This window comes from Phalacrocorax aristotelis, chromosome 1 (genome assembly GCF_949628215.1).
Source record: "Phalacrocorax aristotelis chromosome 1, bGulAri2.1, whole genome shotgun sequence".
In the NCBI taxonomy this organism is placed as follows: Eukaryota; Metazoa; Chordata; class Aves; order Suliformes; family Phalacrocoracidae; genus Phalacrocorax; species Phalacrocorax aristotelis.
In genome coordinates this window covers 207,512,285-207,534,678 of record NC_134276.1, presented here as the reverse complement: position 1 = coordinate 207,534,678, position 22,394 = coordinate 207,512,285, and the positions used below count along the sequence as shown (strand labels likewise).

General features: G+C 35.9%; 1 protein-coding gene across 3 annotated transcripts in view; it reads left to right on the top strand.

Moving 5' to 3' along the window:
* Positions 1 to 22,094, top strand: part of HGF (hepatocyte growth factor) — a 57,581-nt gene extending 35,487 nt beyond the window's left edge. For all 3 annotated transcript variants that reach the window (XM_075081504.1, XM_075081502.1, XM_075081503.1), the window contains exons 8-18: positions 3,702 to 3,876; positions 5,912 to 6,039; positions 7,512 to 7,614; positions 9,813 to 9,952; positions 11,854 to 11,892; positions 12,371 to 12,467; positions 15,185 to 15,259; positions 15,860 to 16,006; positions 16,688 to 16,794; positions 18,667 to 18,812; positions 20,977 to 22,094. In XM_075081504.1, the coding sequence (XP_074937605.1) occupies positions 3,702 to 3,876; positions 5,912 to 6,039; positions 7,512 to 7,614; positions 9,813 to 9,952; positions 11,854 to 11,892; positions 12,371 to 12,467; positions 15,185 to 15,259; positions 15,860 to 16,006; positions 16,688 to 16,794; positions 18,667 to 18,812; positions 20,977 to 21,147 (1,328 nt within the window). In that variant the 3' untranslated portion in view covers positions 21,148 to 22,094. The remainder of the gene's footprint in view (positions 1 to 3,701; positions 3,877 to 5,911; positions 6,040 to 7,511; positions 7,615 to 9,812; positions 9,953 to 11,853; positions 11,893 to 12,370; positions 12,468 to 15,184; positions 15,260 to 15,859; positions 16,007 to 16,687; positions 16,795 to 18,666; positions 18,813 to 20,976) is intronic.
* The last annotated feature ends 300 nt before the right edge of the window (positions 22,095 to 22,394 follow it).

Below are 22,394 nucleotides of genomic sequence, written 5' to 3'. Positions count from 1 at the left end.
ATGAATGCACGAGCTGACCCTTACTAATACAGTTATGTATTTTCAAGTATCAAAATAGGGAAAGAAGGAAACCTTTGCATTATTGAACTTTGGTTGTGGACTTCAAAGTGAACATGTAAATGTGGAAATATTGCTAAAAGGAAATCCTCAAGTAGCTGTCTGAATTGCATGGTCAATCTGAGTCATCCATAATACAAAAAAAAATTAAAATGAAGTTCAAAAGTAATAAAGTATCGCTAGACAATTATCTGATTCTTCTTTTCATAATGAAGTTTCATATAGGAATAAGAAGTGACATTTAATTAATAAAACATAATTAACAGTATTTTCAAAGATGATATTTTATGTGATCTTCCTTTAACAGCACTTTTTATCTTAGTCAGAACTATAAAAGCTGAAATAGAACAACAAAGGAAAAAGTATTTCTAATAAGAAATTAAAGTAGCTGTCTGCATAGTAAGGATTGTTTATTGAATTTGACTTCATTCATAATGTCTCCCTCATTGGAAGAAGCCCTTTGTAGTTGCAGGTCTTAATTTATATTTTAGAGGAAATACTAGGATAAGGATGGGAATTCAGCCTTACTGATTCATAGCTTAATCTGTTTCCACCTTGTAAGAGAACTGGTGAGTGTGGTCTCAGGACTCTTTCACCAGTGGTCTGCACATCTAATGTTCATGCTCAGAGTTATTAAACTTTAGGTAATTGGCTATGTGGATGACAGGAGTAATTAAGCTCTAGAACAAGACTAGTACTGAAAGGAGATGACTATTTAAGTTGTAAGCCTGGACAACCTGGGCACTTCTTAAAGTTTGGCAACTGCCTTATGGCCTGCAGAACTCATCTATAATGCCTGGTGAGGCAGGCAAAACTCCTCAGGCTTTTACATGTCCCTGTGTGCATCTAGCCCACCTTTCATTAACAACAGGGACACTGTTTCAGTCATGCCTATTTGTGGAGATCTCCAGCTGAATGAAGGATTTCCTGAGCCTATTTTGACAATTTCTGAGCTTTCTGTGAGACTCAACAACCAGAATGGGAGGGGTTGTTTCTGAGGGCACAAGCCCTTAGAATTTCAGAATTAAACTGCAGAAATATTTGGAGTGTCATTTTTCATGTTTGAAAATTAGACATTTGTAGGAAATGCAGGTAGTATAGCAAGAGCTTGGGGAGAGTGTGCGGACCTTTTGGAATGATAGAATTGCTTTATTAATGCAAATAAAATTATTTCAGTGATCCTCTTTATCACTAGAATTCTTATTGAGAGCTGCCACAAAGTGGTAGTAACAGATAATCCATCACACATTGCAGATTTTGGAATAATTTCTCTCTTAGCCATTATACAGTAAGTCTTTCTGGAAGTGGCTTGGCTGTGCAAGTATTCGTGACAATGTGAAAGTTAAGTTTGTCTGGTTCCCTTAAGTAGGATGTTTTGACATGGACAAATTGTTGTAAAATCTGGTCTACAGATAGAGGTCACTGTCCAGACACATAGTGTGAGATTTAGTGATGAGCCGTGCATCTGTAGATGTATAAGAAGGAATGCTCTGCAGAATGGCTCTATGGCCTTGCTTAAATCAATTGATGCATTAGTTATTTCATTTCAGGCATGTGATTTTTTTAAAAAAAAAACACACAATGATACATAAACGCCAACTTAATTACTTTTTCCCTAGTATGACTGAGTACAGAGTAGATGTACTATACACTTCATTACGGTTGAAATAGTGACTTGCGTATAAATAAGATCTTTGTAATAACTTGTATTAGGTTGAATTTTTATGCATTATTACTGTTATTTAAGAAGACTTTTTGCCAGAGTTATAGAGTTGTAATTTATTAATTCACTTAAGAAATATGCAGCCACATGTATGCTGAAACTGATCATGGCAGGTAACTCTATTGTTTTTCCAAATTTTAGACCACATCTCTCCCATTTTTAATAAAAGCATTGCATTTTTTTTAAAGACTACTATGTATTTGAATGTGGCACAGCAATGTTCACTCTAATCAGCTTATGAGCTATTTTAGAATATAATTCCAATTTGTTTTCATATATTAGTTATGATGGAAAACTGAAATATGCAGCTATGTATTTCTATTAGATGTATGAATTTGTCTTTTTGTTGTCCAATTATTTAAAAAGTGAGTAATAATGATTAAAAATATAGTTGCTAGCTGCAAGCCTGTTTGATGAATCCACTAGAAAGGGTGCATTTCTCAGCCTGCAGAAGCCTGCTTGTTATACTTGCAGTGCCATGTCCTTTTGACTTTGGAACAAGCTTGGAACTCACAATTCTATTGAAACAGGACAACTTTTGCAGACAAAGTGCCTTGGGAAGGAAGGACAGGAAATTATTTGACTGTGAAACACTGATGTAAAAACATCAACCAGATGAAGAGAAAAAGGGAAATTCTCTCCAGCATGGAGAAATGTATAATTCAACTGCACAACTTGATGTTATCATCTGACAGGGAAGTGATCTTTAACGTAGAAGATTAGACAGCAGATCAGCCAAACCCATCTGTTGTGACATTTGGTTTCCTTAAGATCCATATTCTCTGCAAGTTCATAGAACTGGCTCAAATTACCAGGAATTAACTATATTATGAGTAACGCACAAATATTGTTCTAAGCACTGGACTATTTGAAAAAAAAACTAATTTAAAAACTTTATAATAACATATTTATTGCTGGCTACTAATACTTTTAAGATAATTAATAAAATTAGTGAACAATAGTAATTACCAACAGAAGGGCAGTTACTTATAAAAATATTATGTTGGGAGTTTTTTTGGGACATTGTAAAAGTGTTGCTCTTACTGTAGTGTATTTAGTTTGTACTACTTGTATATATCTGATGCAATATTTATGCTGTTAATTTGCAATTATGAAAATTGCATAAGAAATTAAGAGCCTTTCAAGTTATGTGAATGAATCATTTCAAAAACCACATTTTTTCTGAGTTTAGTTCAAGACAGCCCACACCAGGGTGAACGCAGAGTATATCAACATCTGTAAAAGATCTTCCATCTGATAAATTTGTTAGTCTTTAAAACATTTGTCTCTCTGTAGAGAATACTGATCTTTGATTTCCAAAAGCTGGTTTGTTTTTTTGTTGTTTGCTTTTTATTTTCCTCTAACTATATGAGGCATAAAAAGAGAAACTTCAAGGAGGATTTGGCACATTACTTTATAGTAGGATTTATTTTTTTTTTTTTTTTTTAATCTTTTTTCCTGTGACTTGATATTCTGGGAATCCTTTGGAGAAACCCAATTGGGTTTTAATCCTGCAAACATGTATTAACATTTTTAACAGTGCGCACATGGGTGGTCACCCAGTTTTGCAAAGCTAAGCAAATGAGAAAATATTTGCTGAACTGGAAAGAGTAACCACGAATATCTCCTGACCTTCAGTTATGTATCATAGGCCAGGTGTCTCACTAAAAAGCTCTTAAATATTGCAGATTCTTTTCCTGCAAGTGGATAAACTAGCATAAGGTCTAACACCTATTTTGATTTAATGGATGTTGTGAATGTGAAGAGGAGAATATTATTCTGTAAAAGACATCAGATTGGCAATTTCACCAAAGAACTCCAATTACTGTGATTTGAACTGCAACGTAGAGTTCAAACCTGGCATCCTGAACCAGGCTCAGTCTTAAGAAAATGAAACAGCGCTTCTTCTCTGGGTCTGCAGATGAAAGCTCCATGAACAGCACGGAGGCAGCAGCTGAGACATCGACATGCATTCAGGGACAGGGTGAGGGTTACCGTGGCACAGTCAACACCATATGGAGTGGAATCCAGTGCCAGCGGTGGGACTCCCAGTTTCCTCACCAACACAACATCACTCCTGAGAACTTCAAGTGCAAGTGAGTAGAGACATGTGGGTGTTACTGCAGTGGGAAAAGAGCTTATTTTTCAAATGTTTAAAAATTCATGCCACTGAAGTAGACCATAGGATCCCTGTCCCTGCTCTGTGACCTGTTGCATTCACTCTACTTGCTATTGCTGAAAAACATTTGAACAAGGGAAAATCTGTTCTTCAGCTCTCAAAATATTAATTCTAGATAAACTTGTGTGAAACTGTTTCACACAAGTGTAGGGTTTTTTTATGAACTTTTTGTTTAAGTGTGTCTTCACTAGTTTAACTGATTGTGAAGCGTAGGGTTGTTTTCCACACTGGGACCTGAATCCCAGCAGTGCTCGTACAGTACTATTGTTTTTCTTTCATGCAGGTAAGTACTTGTTTGCAGTTTGGTTACTGTCTTTAACTTAATATGTCCTAAGTGTTACCTAAGTGTAATCTCCTTAGCAATACTTGACATTTATAGTATTTGACAACGCTTCTTTTATTTTTCCACCTTTTTAATCCTTATTCTGTCTCATTACTAAAAGAATTTGCATGAATAAGACTGCTTTTGCCTGAAGGACCACTGGTCATCTAACCTTTCTGTACAGTTCATAAAGTCCCAGGATGTGAATAATCCACTTATTTTAGGCAGTTACCTTAATCATGCCCTTTCAGTACTTTTATCACTGAGCATAGAGGAAACCTAGCTGACCGTCATGGACCCAAAACTGGGTCCATGTAAAGACAACCCAGTAAAGACAACTGGGTTTGTCTTTACTGATGGCTAAATATCAGCCTGGACTTGTGCTGGAGTTTAATCGCGTGGATCTTTCAAGGTAAAGAAAAGGTTCCAGTCTAAGTTTGGATTATCTCTCTAACAATAACTTGTTTGACCAAACCAGTTAGATTTGTTGTCTTAATCCTTTCACTACTATTGTACAGTTTGTTGATCAAATACTGTGCATTGTAACACATCTACTGAAAATGTAACAATCACCATTGCAATGGAAAACAGGGCGGATCCTGAGCCACCTCTGTCAACCTCAAGACCACCTTGAATTTACCTGGAAGTCAGTGCTTGAGCCTGATCCCACCGGTTTTTCTCAGACGAACCACCGCTTCAGCCAATTTGTGCTGTACCTCTGTAAAGATGCTGCAGGATTAGGGACTCGTGCAGTTTCAACAACGTTCCTAGCAGTGTAGAGGGACTAACAATATTAGGACTGCTTATTCAGCTGATTCTTGAGAGTGTAGTGGCTATTCAGGCCAATAGCTTGAGTAAAATCAACAGAACTGCTGGTAGGACAGTTAAAAACTCACATGAGCAAGAAGTACAGCATCAGGCCCCTTCTTTCCATAATCTATTATCAGTAAGTGCTGCAGATGGAAAAACACAGTGAAATATGGAGATACACAAACATGGAAACAACTGTCAGGAGATGGGAAAATAAAACTTACTTTTAAGAGGTTTGACTCTTTCATGCAAGCTGTGAGAGACATTTACAGATGTTCCCTTGTGACTAACTCTTACTTTAAAGGTAACAGCTGTATAGAATTTCCACATACATTTTTTTATATTCCAAGATTCAGTTTCTTAAATGAATCACTGCCAGTCTACAGGACTGTTCTTCTAAACTCAGCAGAACCGTTCAAAGTAAAGGGTATTTTAAGCACTTCAGTAATGTTTGTATTTAAAAGCACTTGTAATGGATTGCAGGTGTATCTAATGTCAGCTTGCATGCAAATTTTGATGAAGGATCCTGAATAAAAATAAGCTATACAGAAAATATTGTTAATCTTCAAATGAAATCTTATATCCAGTCAAAACATAGGTCCACTGAAAATGAATTGCCATACTATATTCCTACTACAATTACTGTATTTTTCTGGATGCTGTGTTCTTACTGGCTCCTCACCTCCTTGCACTTGACACTGATCAGTAACATACAGACCTTAAGGAGCTTATATTGTCGCTAATTCCTAATAAAAAACAATAGAATGCATCAGTAATTTTAGGTTACCCTTGCTGTGAGCTAATGTATTTATTTTTATAGGGATTTGAGGGAGAACTACTGCCGAAATCCAGATGGATCTGAATCACCCTGGTGTTTTACCACTGACCCAAACATCCGTATTGGTTATTGCTCCCAGATTCCTAAGTGTGATGTATCAAATGAACAAGGTAACACAGGGAAGGGTGATAACGTGATTTTAAGTGAATGCTGTACTGTTCTAAATGGCAGATAGGCAGGCTTGAAAGCTGGAGAAGTTGGTCTCAGTACATCTGCATTACACCTGTGTAGCTCTGCTTTGGCTTTATTTGCATACTTGGGATTCATCACGGTGTAAATGAAATTCATTTCTCAGTTCATGTTTCGATTCCAACAGGGAAAGCTGCAGCAAAGATTTGCTATGGGACCTGATTTTTAGACACTGTGGATCTGTGTGCCGTTTTATATTAGTTGGAGATCTGATCGACTGTCTTACCTTTCTTAGTTTGAAAGGCCTTTTTCCAGAGCTGAGATTATTTCCTTGGTTTACAGTCTTTTTGTAAGTGCATAAAATGCCACTAAAGGCAATTTTTAAATTTATTTTTTCCATATACCTCCTTGTCTAGAAGGAGCTGAGCTGAAAAAAACACATGGGACTTACCATATAGCCTCTTAGCATCAAGCTGTTACCTCTGCTTGTAAAGTCCACCCTGAGTCTTCAGGCAAATGTTGTTTTGCCCATGGGCTCTTGGTATTACTCTGAGGAGTATTTCTGCATCCTGAGAACTGGTGTCAATCACAACATAAACTGAGGCTCAGACGTCAGACCTATGACCCTACATCAGGCTGCATTAAGATCTCCATCTTTAAATTTTAGCCATTTTTTACCTTAAAATTTGAAGGAGTTGCAGTTGCAAGAGTTCTGCCAGAGAAAGGATTAAGCTTTGACTTTCATTCTGTGGTTTTTGTAAAATATCAATTATCAAAAAGTAAAAATACTGATGAATATGAAATGAAGTGCTTTATACAGAAAGCCTTTATAGTAGTGATCATTTTTAATAATCCTCTTGAAAAGTTTCAAAAAGGCTTGTGATAAAAGCTAATGAATTAAACATGACTTCTGCTGGAGTGAACAGGCAAGTTTTTGAATTACATTAAAATTAAAGTCATGCTGATTTTTTGATTTTGCCAAAGTAGAACTTCAGTCTAGAATTACATATTGTTGTCAGTATCCAGAATCTACACAAAGCTAAGTCATTTCAAATAGGCTGAGTGCCTGTTTTTAGGAGGGAGGATTAAGGGGTATTTTTGCTTTATTTTGTATAAAACAGCTCCTGACAACTTTTAGAATACCCTGTGTGACCTTTCTAAATTAACCATAAACTAACTATTTATGAAAAAAATTTTCCCATTTATATAGGTAAGACAAGATTTCATATGCTACTGTGTTGAGAATGAAGCCTCAAACAGGAGTTTATGTATTTAAATTTGAAACCTTCTCCCATTTCCTTTCCAATTTGATTTATTCAGTTGTCTGATTTATGTTATACAGTGTTTGCTAAATATAACACCTGTCTTTAATTACTTGGATTACTGATGGAAAGGAAGAGTTTTCAGTGTTGCACAATAACGCTCCACTTCTTGTCTCAACATTCTTATTCAGATTGTTATCGTGGCAATGGCAAGAGTTACATGGGAAATTTATCCAAGACAAGATTTGGGCTAACTTGCTCCACATGGGACAAGAATATTGAAGACTTACGTAGGTGTGTACATATGAAACAGAAAGAGATGGTTCAGTGAGTCCTGAATAAATACTGCCTCCAGATGGCATCTCTTTTTCTTCTGCAGTGATTCTAAAACAGCCCCTTATGCCCTGGAGCTTTAGTGTCTTTTTTTTTTTCTTTTTCTCCTGGTGTTTAAATATATTACGCAACAAGTCTTTGTTCAGGCTAACCACTAATTGCAGGCTTTGGGTTGTTTCTTAGTGTTTAGTTTATTGGCCTGGTTTACCCCATCTTTGTCCTTGAAAGTTTTTTTCTATGAGAAGATAACAGGAATAAAGCAGGAAATTATTATCTCATCAATCTGATCTCATCGATCTGATCTCATAGCTTATGCTGCTTCAAGCAGGAGGATGGACTTGAAACCACCTAAGGTCCCTTGCAGCCTGAAATTAAACATTGAGTCTATGATCTAATGACACAAACATCAAATGCCATTAAAATGACTTGCCATTTCTGTTGTTTATCATTGGCTTCATATTCAAGTAGTGGAAATGGCAAGTTGTTTTAATTTATTTGTGTCACGATTTAACCCCAGCTGGCAACTAAGCACCACAAAGCCACTCACTCACTCCCCTGCAGTGGGAAGGGGGAGAGAACTGGAAGGGTAGAAGTGAGAAAACTTGTGGGTTGAAATAAAGATGGTTTGTTTAATAATTGAAATAAAATAAAATAAAATAATAACAAGAATAATAGTAACAGTAATAATAATAATAAATTGTAATGAAAAGGAAAACAACAAAAGACAGAGAGAGGAACAAAACTCAGGAAAAACAAGTGATGCAACCACTCACCACCTGTCGACTGAAGTCCAGCCAGTCCCTGAGCAGTGATCGCTGTCCCCCAGCCAACTCCCCCCAGCTCATACACTGAGCATGACATAAGGTATGGAACATCCCTTCGGCCAGTTTGGGTCAGCTGTCCTGGCTGTGCCCCCTCCCAGCTTCTTGTGCACCTCCTTGCTGGCAGAGTATGGGAAGCTGAAAAGTCCTTGACTTAGTATAAACACTGCTTAGCAACCACTAAAACATCAGTGTGTTATCAATGTTATTCTCATGTTAAATTCCAAACACAGCAGTATACCAGCCACTAGGAAGAAACTTAACTCTATCCCAGCTGAAACCACTACAATTTGTTAAAGTAAAAATTAATCAGCCGTAAGCACAGAAGAAGTTGTGAGTTTCCAAGATTTTTTCAATCATGCCAAAATCCTCAGTGTCATTTCTGCTGGTTCAGAGCAGTAGATTAATAAATCTCAGGAGTGACAAGAACAACTTCCAGGTACTGCACAAAGATGGAGATTCATAAAAAATTTTGCTGCGTATGAGATATTACACACATTATTGGCCCAGATGGAAACAGTTTTGCCTTAAGTTACCCTTAGTTTCTGAAGTTTATGTGATGATGTCAATATTACTTGGTACTTGTTCTTGAGTGCTCATGATCACCACAGTCATAGTGCCAAACATATTAGCCATTGCCCTCTGGAATCTGTCTGTCCCTGATTCCTGCTGCTGACTTGATAGTCAGTCGAGGAAGACATGTAAGTCAGTCAGTCTTTGGGGAAGCTGTATTGCAAAAGATAGAAATAAACAGATTTCTCTGCTTCAGATTGTCACCCCAAACTTTCACCTTTAAAGTACCTTGTGTAAGTTTGCAACTTAGGTAACCTATCACTGTAGTTTGCCTGAGACATTCATCCCTCTCCATGCCTGCTGCTCAGGTTGCTAACTTTCTTGTGTTTGTCTTTCTTTTTCCTAAGACTCAGCTTTCTTTGCAGATTCAGTGCTCCCTTGTGTTAACTGCTAATCTGCAGGGAGAAGCTACCTGTGCTCTCAGAGAGGCCTGCAGATCTGCTGAGGGCAGCACAGACACTTTTCTAATCAGTGTGAAGATCCCTCTTCAGCAAATGCAAGGATTTGAGCTCAAGTGGCAGATCTAGAAACCTCCCAGCTGTCCAGTGGACACCGTGCTTAAAATACCAACCAGAGGAAACTTGAACCCCAAACCAGAAAATATTTGGGTCTCATCTTCCCTTTGATTTTTATCAGCCCTAAACCCTGACCTGTAGGCTTCTCAATCAGCTAATATTACAATGTGGAGCAAAGGAACGTTTAACCTTTGAAAATTTGGGCTATAGTATAAAGCTTTTCAGCACTTTGAATTTTTTTTCCCTGTAGGCATATACAAATATTCAGAGAACCAGATGTTAGTAAACTGAAGAAAAACTATTGCCGCAATCCAGATGATGATTTTCATGGTCCCTGGTGTTACACAGATGATCCTCTTGTTCCCTGGGATTACTGCCCTATTTCTCGATGTGAGTATTTGGTATGCCTCAGGCATTGTCAACTGTGCAGTCCCAGTGAAGCCATGGTGTTACATGTGTATACATACCTTTCTGTTGTCACTTGTGACAGCAGAAAATGTGTAATTCTATCAAGAATCGGTTGTTCCTGGTTGATGAGGAATGGACAGAAGCTGCTTGTGCAATATATGAACAAGGAGTCCTTTTCCTTGACCAGCTTGGAGATTTCAAGGCTTATTTATGCAGCAGGAGCATAAAAGGGCTATTAGAGATGGTCAAACATTTTCCAACAGATCTAGCTATTGAATGAGGGCTGGATGGAGACAAAGAATTGTCTAGCGGTCAGAATGCTGGCTGTGGCCTCAAGAAACCCAGGGAGAGTTATCTTTTGTGCTACAAGCTTCATAGTCTCTTTAGTGATCTGTATTTTTCTGTAAAGTTAGGATAACTCACTATATACATGCTGAAGTCTGTATGTGCTATATAGATTAGATTCTGCTTTCAGATGTTTATGACATGATTTAACTCCTGGCAAGAATTAGGAACATCATTCCTCTGAAGTTGCATGTTAAAATCTAAGTATCTTAAATAAACAGAATTAAAAATCCTAAGGAATTCAGTAATAAACTGATGTTAAGTAAAAAAGATAGATTTATACAAAAAAATGTGCAATTCACATTTATGTTAAAAATTTTTCTCTTAAATTCTTATTTCCAAGTCTATCCTAGGAGAATATTTAAATGGTATATCAGGCTTTTGATACATGTCTGTGATCTCTAGAGCTTAAGAATAATGTTACATTCATTCCTAGCAGCAATATGCTGCATTTCCTCATAGCCTGAACCGTAGCATCTCTAAGAGGTAATATTTGTAGTCTCAGGTGATGTTTCGGCATCTACGCGAAGAGTAAATAAACTGTGCAAAAGTTGATTTGTGTCAATGTAGATGAAGAATGACAGCTGAATAAATATACATTTAATCACTCACTCTGAGTTCATTATCTGCATCTATGAATTCCTAAGGAAATATTCACAGCAAATATTTGTAGGGTATACTGCAATGGCAAGTATTATGATTTCTGGAATCAAACTCCAGAACTGGTGTACATCTCTTTTACGATTTAACTCATCCAGACTAGTGTTTAACTACTAGTAGCTCATGCTCATAACCAGCCTAACCAGTACAGAAGAAATGCTGGCAATTCCTAAGTGTACTTGATGCCTTTAACTGGTCGCTTCAACCTGCATTACACATATATTTATATGTATACATACGCACATACACACATACATATGCATACACATACACATATGCATATGTGTATACATACACATGGAAATTTAAATATGTATATAAATGTGTACTTTCTGGTTTTTTTTCTTAATGATGGGAATCTAGTTGGATGAAACCATTTAAATTTTGCCTGTGCAAATTTCCAGTAGCTACACATGTACCTCTAGCTCATAATGCTGGGTCACTCTGTAGGCTTCACTGAAGGCAAAAATTATGAACCAAGTTTAAGCCACCTTATGGTAACTCTCTTTTGACTTGCACTAGATGGAGAACCAAACCAGATTTTGGGGAGCACGTTTTGATAGGGATAAGTTTTTGCTGATAGCAACATAAAAGGAGTTTTGAAGTTTCAAAGGTTTTTAAGGAAGTTAGAAATTTTCATTAAATATGATTTGGATTTAATCACAGGACTTCTTCAAGAAGAAAAATGCTTGAAACTCCTGTTGGAAAATGTTTAATTCTTATTTCATTCTTTTGCAGAATATTAAAGAAATCATTGAAGTTTAAAACTTTGTGAACTATTAAAATTAACAATATGCCATTTGCTGTTAATTTTTACTCCATGCAATTTTTAGGTGTATTTTAAATTTGTATTATGACCATTTTATGTGTCTGTCTAGGTGAAGGTGATACAACTCCTACTACAACCAGCTTGGATGGTAAGTTAGTTTGCAGATGTACTGTGCAGTGCATGTATTGTATCATCCAAGACTAGCCATTTCATTCCAATTGGGAAACAAAAGAAAGATCAGTTAAAGACACAAAAAACCATACAGCTTGGGAAAATTTGCTTTCACAAGAGGAAAATGTAGAAGAGCTTTATTATACTCCTTTATCTATTGTCACCGTTTTGTCTTGCCCATGGTGAGGTATGGTAATGGTTTTCAATGTTTGCTTTATAAGTATGTAAATCTCTGAAAAAAACTTTTTAAATATATGTATTTTATATTCCTGATGAATATTTATGTAGACTGACCCAGCTTCACTGAAGTGGTTTTGATGCTCTAGAAATAGATTTCATTAGCGCAGCAAAGATAATCTGTAATAAATATTGACCTTTTTGTGGTCCTTATGTGCAACTGTACAGGTTTCCTACCGCTGTTTTTAGTAAAATGTGATCTCTGGACCTGCTTTCAGATACTGTCATTCCTTGTGCCTCAACAAAACATTTGAGAGTTGTAAATGGAATCCCAACTCAAACTAACGAAGGATGGGTGGTGAGTTTGACGTACAGGTAACTACCACTTTGATTAGAAAGACAATATGTTGACTAGGATATGAGTTTTGGAACTGTAGAAAATGTTGACCATAATAAGAATACTTCCAGATTAAAGTTAAATCCTGTAAAAGCAGAAAATTAGCATTCCTAGAACATCAGGTGGTACCATAGTATTCACTCCATCAATGAAGTATTTGTATTTTCATTATTACTAACTTACACAAATGAGCTTCTAAACCATTCATAGCGTCCTGCTTTTTCAGTTAGGTAGTTGTTTTCATAACATTGGCTTAGCATCCAACACTAAACTGTTTATTTTAGAGGCTGTTACAAAAAAAATATTGAGTTTCGTATCAATATCTTCATTTTAAGAGCAGTGCATTTAGTTGTGAATTGTTGGATTTATACCCGTGTGATATTTAGCTTTCTGCTCATATCACTGCATGCAATTTAAATGTATTCTGTATTAAAAAAATAAGTAGGAGCTATAGGGAAATCCCTTTCGTTCTGTAAAACAAGACCCTAACTTGTACAACTGTAAATGTGTATTACATTATGTCAGATCTTACTTTGCTACTGTATAAAAGCCAGAACACAGAATTACTGTTTCTTACGTTCATTACTCTGGCTCGTAACTCATCAGCTGGAAGTGTGAATCATTAATGTATAACAGGAGACATATCTCATGCATCAGCCCTGTATCATGGAAAAAAAAAAAAGTTGAAAAAAAAAAAAGTTAAAGAAAAAAGGTCTTTTTTGTGTGCTGGAACAGACTAAAGTACAGCTCATTTCTGTTAGCTAATGATTCATCATGTCTTCTAAAACTGTGTTGTAAACTAGGTCTTAAATTAAAAATTGGAGTCAAGGAAAAGATAAAAAGCCTGTTTTCTATGTTGCTTCATTGTTAGAGAAATTCTGGGGGTCTTTGCAGTCCTTGGTAAGCTTCACATCTTATGAGCTCCAGTCAGAACTAGACCTTTCTGGAAGTCTAACAGAACATCCAGAAAGACATTTCTAGAGGAACACCACTCTATTCCTAGACTATGTAACCAGATAGGTGCACTGAATCACATTCAGGAAAAGTTTATCTTTCCACTATTTTTAAAGCAGCCTTGTTGTTTGAGGAACTTTTAGACAGGTAAGGTGAATTACATCTGGATGCCTAAAATTCAAACAGCTGAAATTAGGGTAGCTGAGCCTGGATTTTGTGGTGTGCTTAAATGATTGCGTATTCTTTTATGAAAAAGGGATTCCTGGAATACTCCAGCAGTAAAATATATTTTTAAGTATTACACATGGGCATAAAAATGTAGTTTTACTTTGTATTGTTACCAAGGAGGCAAGCAAAATGTTGTCTGAAACAAAATCTTAATGTCTTCAGGACTTTCTGCAAAAAATTAACTCTACATTTCAAAATGGAATTGCCATATCAGAATGGTAAAGGCTTAGTGATACTTAGAAACCTGTAATTCATATTTGGCAACCAAGGCCCATCTCTAAATGTTAAATTAATCAATGACATATTTTCTTATTTATCTGATCCAAATTCTGTTATCAGCTATATTTAAGCATATTTGGGTGAATTTAATCTATTTCATGGACTAAGTTTTGGATTTTTGCCACATTTAAATAATTTTAACCTTCCTATGTGTACTAGTTAATCTTCTAAAGCAGATGATACAATCTTGCAAATTCCTTTTTATAATTAATGATGCAAACATAATATGCAAGAACACATTTATACTCCTGATTGTGACATTTTTATAATAAAACTGGGCAGAATCTATATTTTAAGAAGAATCCGGCTTTTTGGATCAGATATTTTGTTCCTCAACCAAAATACAATAAAAAAAAAAAAAAAGCAGTCAAGCATCTGTGTTTTCTGCTGTCTTTGAACTCCATATAGTCTGGGGTCCTTCCAGCAGTTCTTTGCAAAGCTTTGAACATTTGTGTGATTTGAATTTATAAATCGAGAGATTTTAAGCTTTTTCCAAATTGCTGACAATTCTGATTCACTTTTCAAAGAGCTGCAGAAAACAAATGTGATTTTGGAGACACAAAGAAGGAAACTAATTAATTTGCATTCAACAGCCATTTTTATTTTTGAAAGAACTGTCATATTTAATTGCTTTAATTTTACTTGATATATTATGCTTAGGTTTTCTGTAATCACAAGTAGGATGTCATACATTGCAGATTGTTTCCAACTGAAGCATGTGGGGACAGAAATCTCATAGGGGTGGTAATCAAATAGGAACTCTCCACCTTGAGGTCAATGCTTTGAATAATATCTACATGAATAATGACCAAATGTTGTTTACATCTGGTGACACTTTGGGGATTGCTCGAATATTTCAGTCCAGTTCCGATTACAAAGAATGGGCTTGCCTTTTCTTCTTTTTTTTTTTTTTTTAAATTAGTCTTATTATAAGTTCAACTTTGAAACCACTAAATGAACAGAGGAACTGAATTTCTCTTTCCTCCTGCTGCATTGGAGTAAATCTCTGCAAAGTCATGGTATTATAACTGTTGAAACTGTAGAGCAAAGGGACAGAGACACATTTCTGCAGGCTGTCAGTTAGCCACCTTTCACCAGCAAACATGTGTGGGGAGCAAAAGTACTCTTTAAAGTTTTTGACTATAGAGAAACTAACACAGTTACATTTATTTATTTATTTATTTAGTTAGTTAGTTAATTTTTTTCTTTTTTTTTTTTTTTTTTTTCTCTCCAGGAATAAGCATATCTGTGGCGGTACTTTGATAAAGGAAGAGTGGGTTCTAACAGCCAGGCAGTGTTTCCCTTCTCGGTACAGTAGTCTGTAGCTTTGTATACTGAAATACATGTATTTTCAGGAACTTATCAGCACTATATTTCTTCAACATAAATGCAGCATTTTTTCCCTCTTGTTTGGCTTTAGCACTGCTTTTCTCATGTAAAAGTCCTGTGGGACCTTGGTATTTTCTGTTATTATTTTTGTTAATCTAAAAGACCTCCGGGTATTTTACATAGAAGTATAAATATGTTTTCCAAGTGTAATAGTTAGACAATTGCCTCTTTATGAAAATAATCTCATGCTTCTGCTTAACTGGACAGAACAAAATAGAAAACTTGAGTAAGTCTCAAAAAGTTCAAAGGTTCATACTGTCCAAGTATCTAAATGTTTGGCTACTATAAGGAAAAAAACAATTAGATTTTAGTAACAGTTAAAGATACAATTATGTGGTGGCTTCAGACCAAAACCTTATATCTGAGCATGTTGATTTTGGAATAGCAGTTGGCAGCATAAACCCATTTCTGGTGAAGGCTATTTAGTTAAGATCTTCTAGCATAATTATATGAAGCAGAGTTTTTTTGAGTTATTTCATTATACACTCAGCAAAATCTTAACCAACTTTGCCTCATTTAGGTACAAAGATTTGAAAGACTACAAAGCCTGGCTTGGAGTCCATAATATCAAAGGAAAGGGAGAGGAGAAGCATAGACAAGTTCTGAATATCTCCCAGTTGGTATATGGCCCTGCAGGGTCAGATTTGGTCTTACTGAAACTTAACAGGTTAGTAGCTATTATCGCCAATTCCAGGATTTTCAACTGATGAATGAGTTTCTTCCTAAACAAGATTAGCAAAAACAGTTCTTTACTGTCTCTGATACTGCAGATGATGTCTCTATGGAGTAAAATTCCAATTCCAAGAAATTTTACTTAATATATGCAGAAATGCAGATTCATCTAACTTACTCAGAAAACAGATGTTACTTCTGAAAAATCGTGCCTACACTTTTTTTCCTGATAACCAAGTTTAGGTTTGTTGGGAAGTTGTTTTCTTTTTTTTTTTTTTAAACCAAACTACATTGACTAGATGGTTTTAATTTATAGAATAAACACCAGAATGTAACTGAGATCCTTGTGTATATATTAGCTTTCAAACTTCCTTCATATTAGCAAAACTATATATTCAAATGAAACGCCACCATTACTTACTTTTATGATGAAAACCCAAGTTAAATAGCATAAAAATCTTGACAGCATTTCAAGAAATCTTTTGACAGTTAACAGATGTAGCACAAAAAATAGGTAGAAGAATCCATCATATTCTTCAAAAATGGAAAAGAAAGGAAAAGAATTGGCACAGTTTTTAATTGCAGTGGGCTGTAATAGATTTAACATCATTTTAAAGATACATTTTAGAAGGTTAAGTAAAATCCATTATACCTATTATTTATTTTCTCTTTTCAGACCTGCCATATTGACAAATTTTGTAGAAATAATCCGATTACCCATTTCTGGATGTACCATTCCAGAGAAGACCAGTTGCAGTGTTTATGGATGGGGATACACTGGATGTAAGAAACTATTTTTAAAAACTAAATGAATACGTTGACAGCTTACTTCCTCTTGTCATTATAGGTGAGGCTGCTGGTATTGCCTGATGCCGTGGTTGTCCAACAATTTGTTATAAAATACAGTTTCAATTTTTTTCTGGTTTTGTAAACCTTTGAGTATTTTATCTAATATCATTTAATATGAAATATTTTCTACTAGTCCATCCTTTTAATTTTTTTTTTTGTTTCAGTGACAGGAAAATGATGCAAACATTTCAAAGAATGAACTAGAGAACAATATTGTTCTACATATTTAAAAAAATCTGGCAAAATTGTTTTGCAGAGTTCTAACCCTTTTTTAAAAAAATTCGGACTCATCTACTTAAGCAGTCTCTTTCTGTATCCCAAAGCAGGCTGCCCTGCGGAGAAACTAATACAGAATCATGTAGTAAAAGACATAATTAACATAAATGAAGACAGTGAGCTAAGGGTGCACAGGCAGCCCTGAGTCTGGCATTTCCTAACTTTTGAGTACTTGACTTTGCAACCTTACTAATGTTTATTAAACCCAGTTTTTGTGTGAAGTAAATACAAATATGTGGGAGAACAGACATTTATTTAGTCTGGTAAATACTATATCTGTCTAATTATGTGTTGATGATAAAGTTAATAGCTGCCAGTTGACAATAATTACTCCAATAATTACTGTGCTCAAATGTCATTTTGCCACAGACCCTGAGTAAGCAGCAGCAGCATACTCACGCTGTCCTGGAAGCAGAGCAGAAACTAGACTGTAATTCTGAGACTCTCTTCCTTGTAATCATTACTCCACATTTCTTTGTGGGTGGCAAGTAATCTGTACCAGCCCTCTCCCAGATGACTGCCTTTGATGTTCCCAGCATGGCCATATTAACCATCCTCTGGGGGGAATGGCTGTCTGGGGGACAGGGAAGTTGGGCTGGATCACAGCGCAGCATCACAGGAAAGCTTAGCTTAAGAGAACTGATAAGGAATTTTCAATGTTGTGGAGTTATGTAATACAGTAAATATATAACATCTGTCATCCAAGGCCTTTCAGATGTATTTTATGCGCTGCTTAATATAATCCTCACAGCTTCCTAGTCAGGGAAGAAAGAAGTGTTACAACCTTTTTTTTTTGTAATCAAGACAGGATAACAATTTAGTGAAGGGCAAGCTTGGCATTTTCTTTTGATGGCTGTGCAGGGAACAGGCAGGTCCAGGCCCTTTATTTATCTTTGCAGCTTGTACAGACTTGTCTTTCGACATGTAGAACAAGAGCGAGCTCCACAGGGCTCCTGCTTCCTGACCTTCACACTGATGAATGGAGATTGCACAAAGCCGTGGCTCTGCCCTTGCAGGCACAAAGTCATTCAGTGTAGCTGAGCTAGCACAGAATGAGAACTCTGCTCTGCTACAGTATTTTTAAAGTATCACATCCTTCCCTAGGCTATGGCAGGCACTGTTGCACATTAACTCATGTTTAAGGCAGGGAGCAAAATCCTTGCTCCACTAATGGGAGTGACAACATTCTGAGGCTCACCTTTTCTGATTTCTGCAATGTGACGGGGCAAGCTGGTGGTGGACTGTAGAGTAAACCCAGTTACCTAGCACTTTCTTCTAATACAAAAAACTTCTCCAGATATTCTCAGAGAACTGACCGGGCATGTGCACCAGACAAATTTCTTGCAAATCTCATTTGTAGCAATTATAAGAAATCCAAAAGAGAAATATGTGATAACAGGCTCGACAAAAATGTGAGTACCCGAGAGAAAGTACAATAACTGAAGTTACATGAATAAGTTTATTCAGACTACATCTTCAATTTTTCCCCCCTGAAATAGAATAAAATTCTCATTTTCTTTTCAATCCTAGTAATTAACTATGATGGCCTTCTCCGGGTAGCAAACCTGTTTATTTTGGGAAATGAGAAATGTAACCAATATCTCAAAGGGAAGATCATTGTGAATGAGTCAGAAATCTGTGCTGTGGCTGAAACCATTGGTGCTGGGCCTTGTGAGGTAAATATTACATTTCCTAATACATTCTTAGGAGCCATCAACCTGGCTTCTTTTCTTTTCCAGAAATAATTTACTAGAGTTTTTCATAATTATTCTCTATACATTAACCTTGTACACAAAAAGTTATTTTAATCTTTTGCATTAGAAAATGATTTGTGTTTCTAGTGATCCTGCCAGAGTGCAGGAAGGTGTTCCTTTGCTTCAATTTCACTGTACCACCACACCAGTAAAGGATATACATGAATGTTAGATATACTCATGTGGCCAAACACTTTTCTTGATTCAGATAAATTTGTGTTCTGTATAATAAGGGCTAAAGTGGGCTGTGTGCTGAAAACAGCAGTATATTTTGATTGAGTAGGAAGCAAAAGCTGGAGCAAATTTTACCACTTAGATGAGGACTTGCATGTGAAATACAAAATCACTGCTTAAGAGAGTTGGTAAAGTTATGAAAGAAGGTGAAAGATTAAGAAATGTACTGAGGATCAGTGTTAGAAGGCTGGAGCATTTGGTCTCCCTAATCAAGCCTCAGGACAGGAGAACTACTTCAGTGAAAGTACAGTTTGATACAGTTGTTTTGCTTGGGACAGGTATTGATGATGGAGAAAAGACATCTGAGGAGAAGTGTTGTAAATCTTTTATTACACGAAAATATAACTTTTTGTGTGGAAAATCTGCCTGACGACATGATGTCTAGAAGGAGGGTAGTCATGAGTATTATTATGTATTTAATATCTGGAGTAGAATAGATTATTTCCTAATACTGATGTTAACCAAGCAGTGAAATTTTCCCTACCCAGGGGTACTACCAAGTCATGGGGAAACGAGGTCTTCATCAGGCTGAGGCCTATTCCATTTATTATTAATATTCCAAAGGATCATTTTGTTATTGCAAAGTATTTTCTTCAAAATCAAATATTTAATCATAAATGAGGTCTTAGACACGTCAAGGCTTATAAATGAAACATCTGCATGGAAATCTGCTGGGGATCCTGCACTTTGTTTTCCCCTGCAAGAAGAAATGGACTGAATTAATATTAGCAATCAGTCTTAATCACTGCATGGTTTCCTGCTCCCTGAGTTTTCCTTTGAAGCTACTTTTCTCAGCAGAGGACAGGCAGAGAAACAAAATCAGATTGGCAGGTGAAACTCCACTCCCGAAAGTGTTTTATGAGCTGCTCTGATGGTACTGACATAGTTCATTGTTCCTGCAGGAACTAATCTGCCATCAGCCAGAAAAAAACCCCTAAACTAAATAAAGGTCAAGTATTGTTGTTTCTCTGGTGATCTAGAGAGAATACAATGCTAATTGCCAGCTAATATTTTTTGAAACAATGTCTCACTATCTGATATGAACATTTACTGTCTAGTTTTGAAGCTAGTTTGCTAGGTTCAATATACATTTTGCCTGGGTAGAACCAGCAGTATCTACATTCAATTCCCAAATCTATGTGAATTTACCTAAATTACCATTTCAGTATAATTTAAACTAGAAATATTTTAGTGCTAAATAAGACCCCAATGTGAGTTGGTCATATTCCAAATTTTCACTGAATGCAGGTACTGGTGTACAGATGTCTCATCCACTCAGAATAATGAAGAATAGTATTTTAACTAGTTATGTTTCAAAATTATGTCTGCAAAATATTACCTTTTATTATCTTGGGATTACCACCACCACCTATTAGTAAGCACAGATTCTCATCCTGGAGCCTTGCGACATGATTGACTGACAGAAGGGTATTAACCTGGCTCTGTCCGTAGTCTTTGATGCAAAGCCTGCTATCACAACAAAAATGTTTATCATTCAACTCACTTTCTACTCATCTGGTTTATTTGCACATAAACAAATATGCTTGCAGGTAGCTGAAAGAAGAGAGTAAGATCTGGTAGTCTGAAATCACTAGTGTCGCATATAAAGATGGATCATAGTGTTTAATTTGCATAGGAAGCAACCAAAAGTCAAAAGCCAACCTTGACATGGATTTGTATAAGTTCTGGTTATGATAAACATCGGAAGCTTGTTTTTGTCCTATGGTAAGAATAACATTATTGCCTGTTCCTTGAGCTAGGTGATCCCCAAAAGAAACCAGTCAGTAGGAGACAGATGGGAGCTGTGTCTTGAAGCATTTTGAGAAGTTACATTCTTTATAATTTTTCCTAGCGAGATTATGGTGGTCCCTTGGTTTGTGAACAAAACAGGCTGAAGATAGTAGTTGGTGTCATTGTTCCTGGCCGCGGATGTGCCATTCGAAATCGTCCTGGGATTTTTGTTCGGGTCTCGTATTATTCCCGGTGGATACACAAGATTATGATGACCTACAGAAAACCCTGAAAAACTCAACAACTTCCATTCAAATAAAGGCTTTGGACAACATGGAATTAATGTGTAATGAAAAGATCGACAATTTTTAAACTACTTGATAGTCAAGTTTGTTGACCTTCTTTTAATATTTATGGATGTTCTTAGTGTTTTTTGTCTAACAGTGTTGTTTTATAAATGTTGGAGTGACCTACAGTATATGCAAGTATGGTGACATATCTCCTGAAGATACTTGAATGGGTAAACGATTTTTCAAAGATATTATTACTGGATGATAAATGGTTTTGTAGAAATAGATCATATGACCTCTTTTCTGCTGCTCTTCAGATTATCTTAGAAGGAGAAACAAATTATAGTTTTATTTAACATATCTTATTCTTTCTATGAGCCATATATTTCTCTTCATATATGACAAAAGACCTACTGAGAGATATATGCATATGTCAAGGACAGCATATAAGATCATATTTCTCTTCCCCGCTTATAAGAGGTGAAAAATTTCAATATTTCATTAAAAATTATCCCTTTAGTAATTAATATTTTCATTACTGATGGACTTTGACAAGCCTGCCATAAGCAGAGATCTCACAGGAGTCAATATTACTTTCTTTTACACACAGCTTATAGGCTCTAGGTCTGCACTTGGTCCCTTCAGTGTGTATGTGGTCCCCTATCGGATATCTCAGAAACCCTTTTGGATGAGGGAAGAAACATAGAAGTGGATTGGTTAACAAAGTATCGATCATTTCTTTAAAGTCAGTCCCAGAAATAACTGTGAATTTACAATGTTAAAGACACTATTTCCCACAGTTTGAAAATTTAATCCTGGTTAGCTACTGCCAGGCTTTGACCGTTAAAAGAAAATTCAATCAAATGCCCAAATCTTTCTCAACAGACAGGTGTTAAAAATTACGTTGATTTTAGTTATTTCATAAAAGTAACTCTGTATTTACAGCAGGAAAAAAAAGAATAGTTGAATCTGGCACTCGGATGAGAGACTTAATAATGGGAAAATTAAGTCATGCATTAATAGTCTTTTCAGAGACTTAAAATCTTTAATAAAAACTTACCTAGATCTGGACAAAATTATATCCTTTGTATAATTCCTTTCAGAGTAATAAAATTATTGCAGAGAATAATATGATCTTGTATGTAATATGGAAAAATCATCAATAGTTTAGTAGCTTGTTTCCTGCCTATGTGTACAACCATCATTTTCCTTTATGTTGATGGGGAAAAAGAACAAATAATCAGCATCT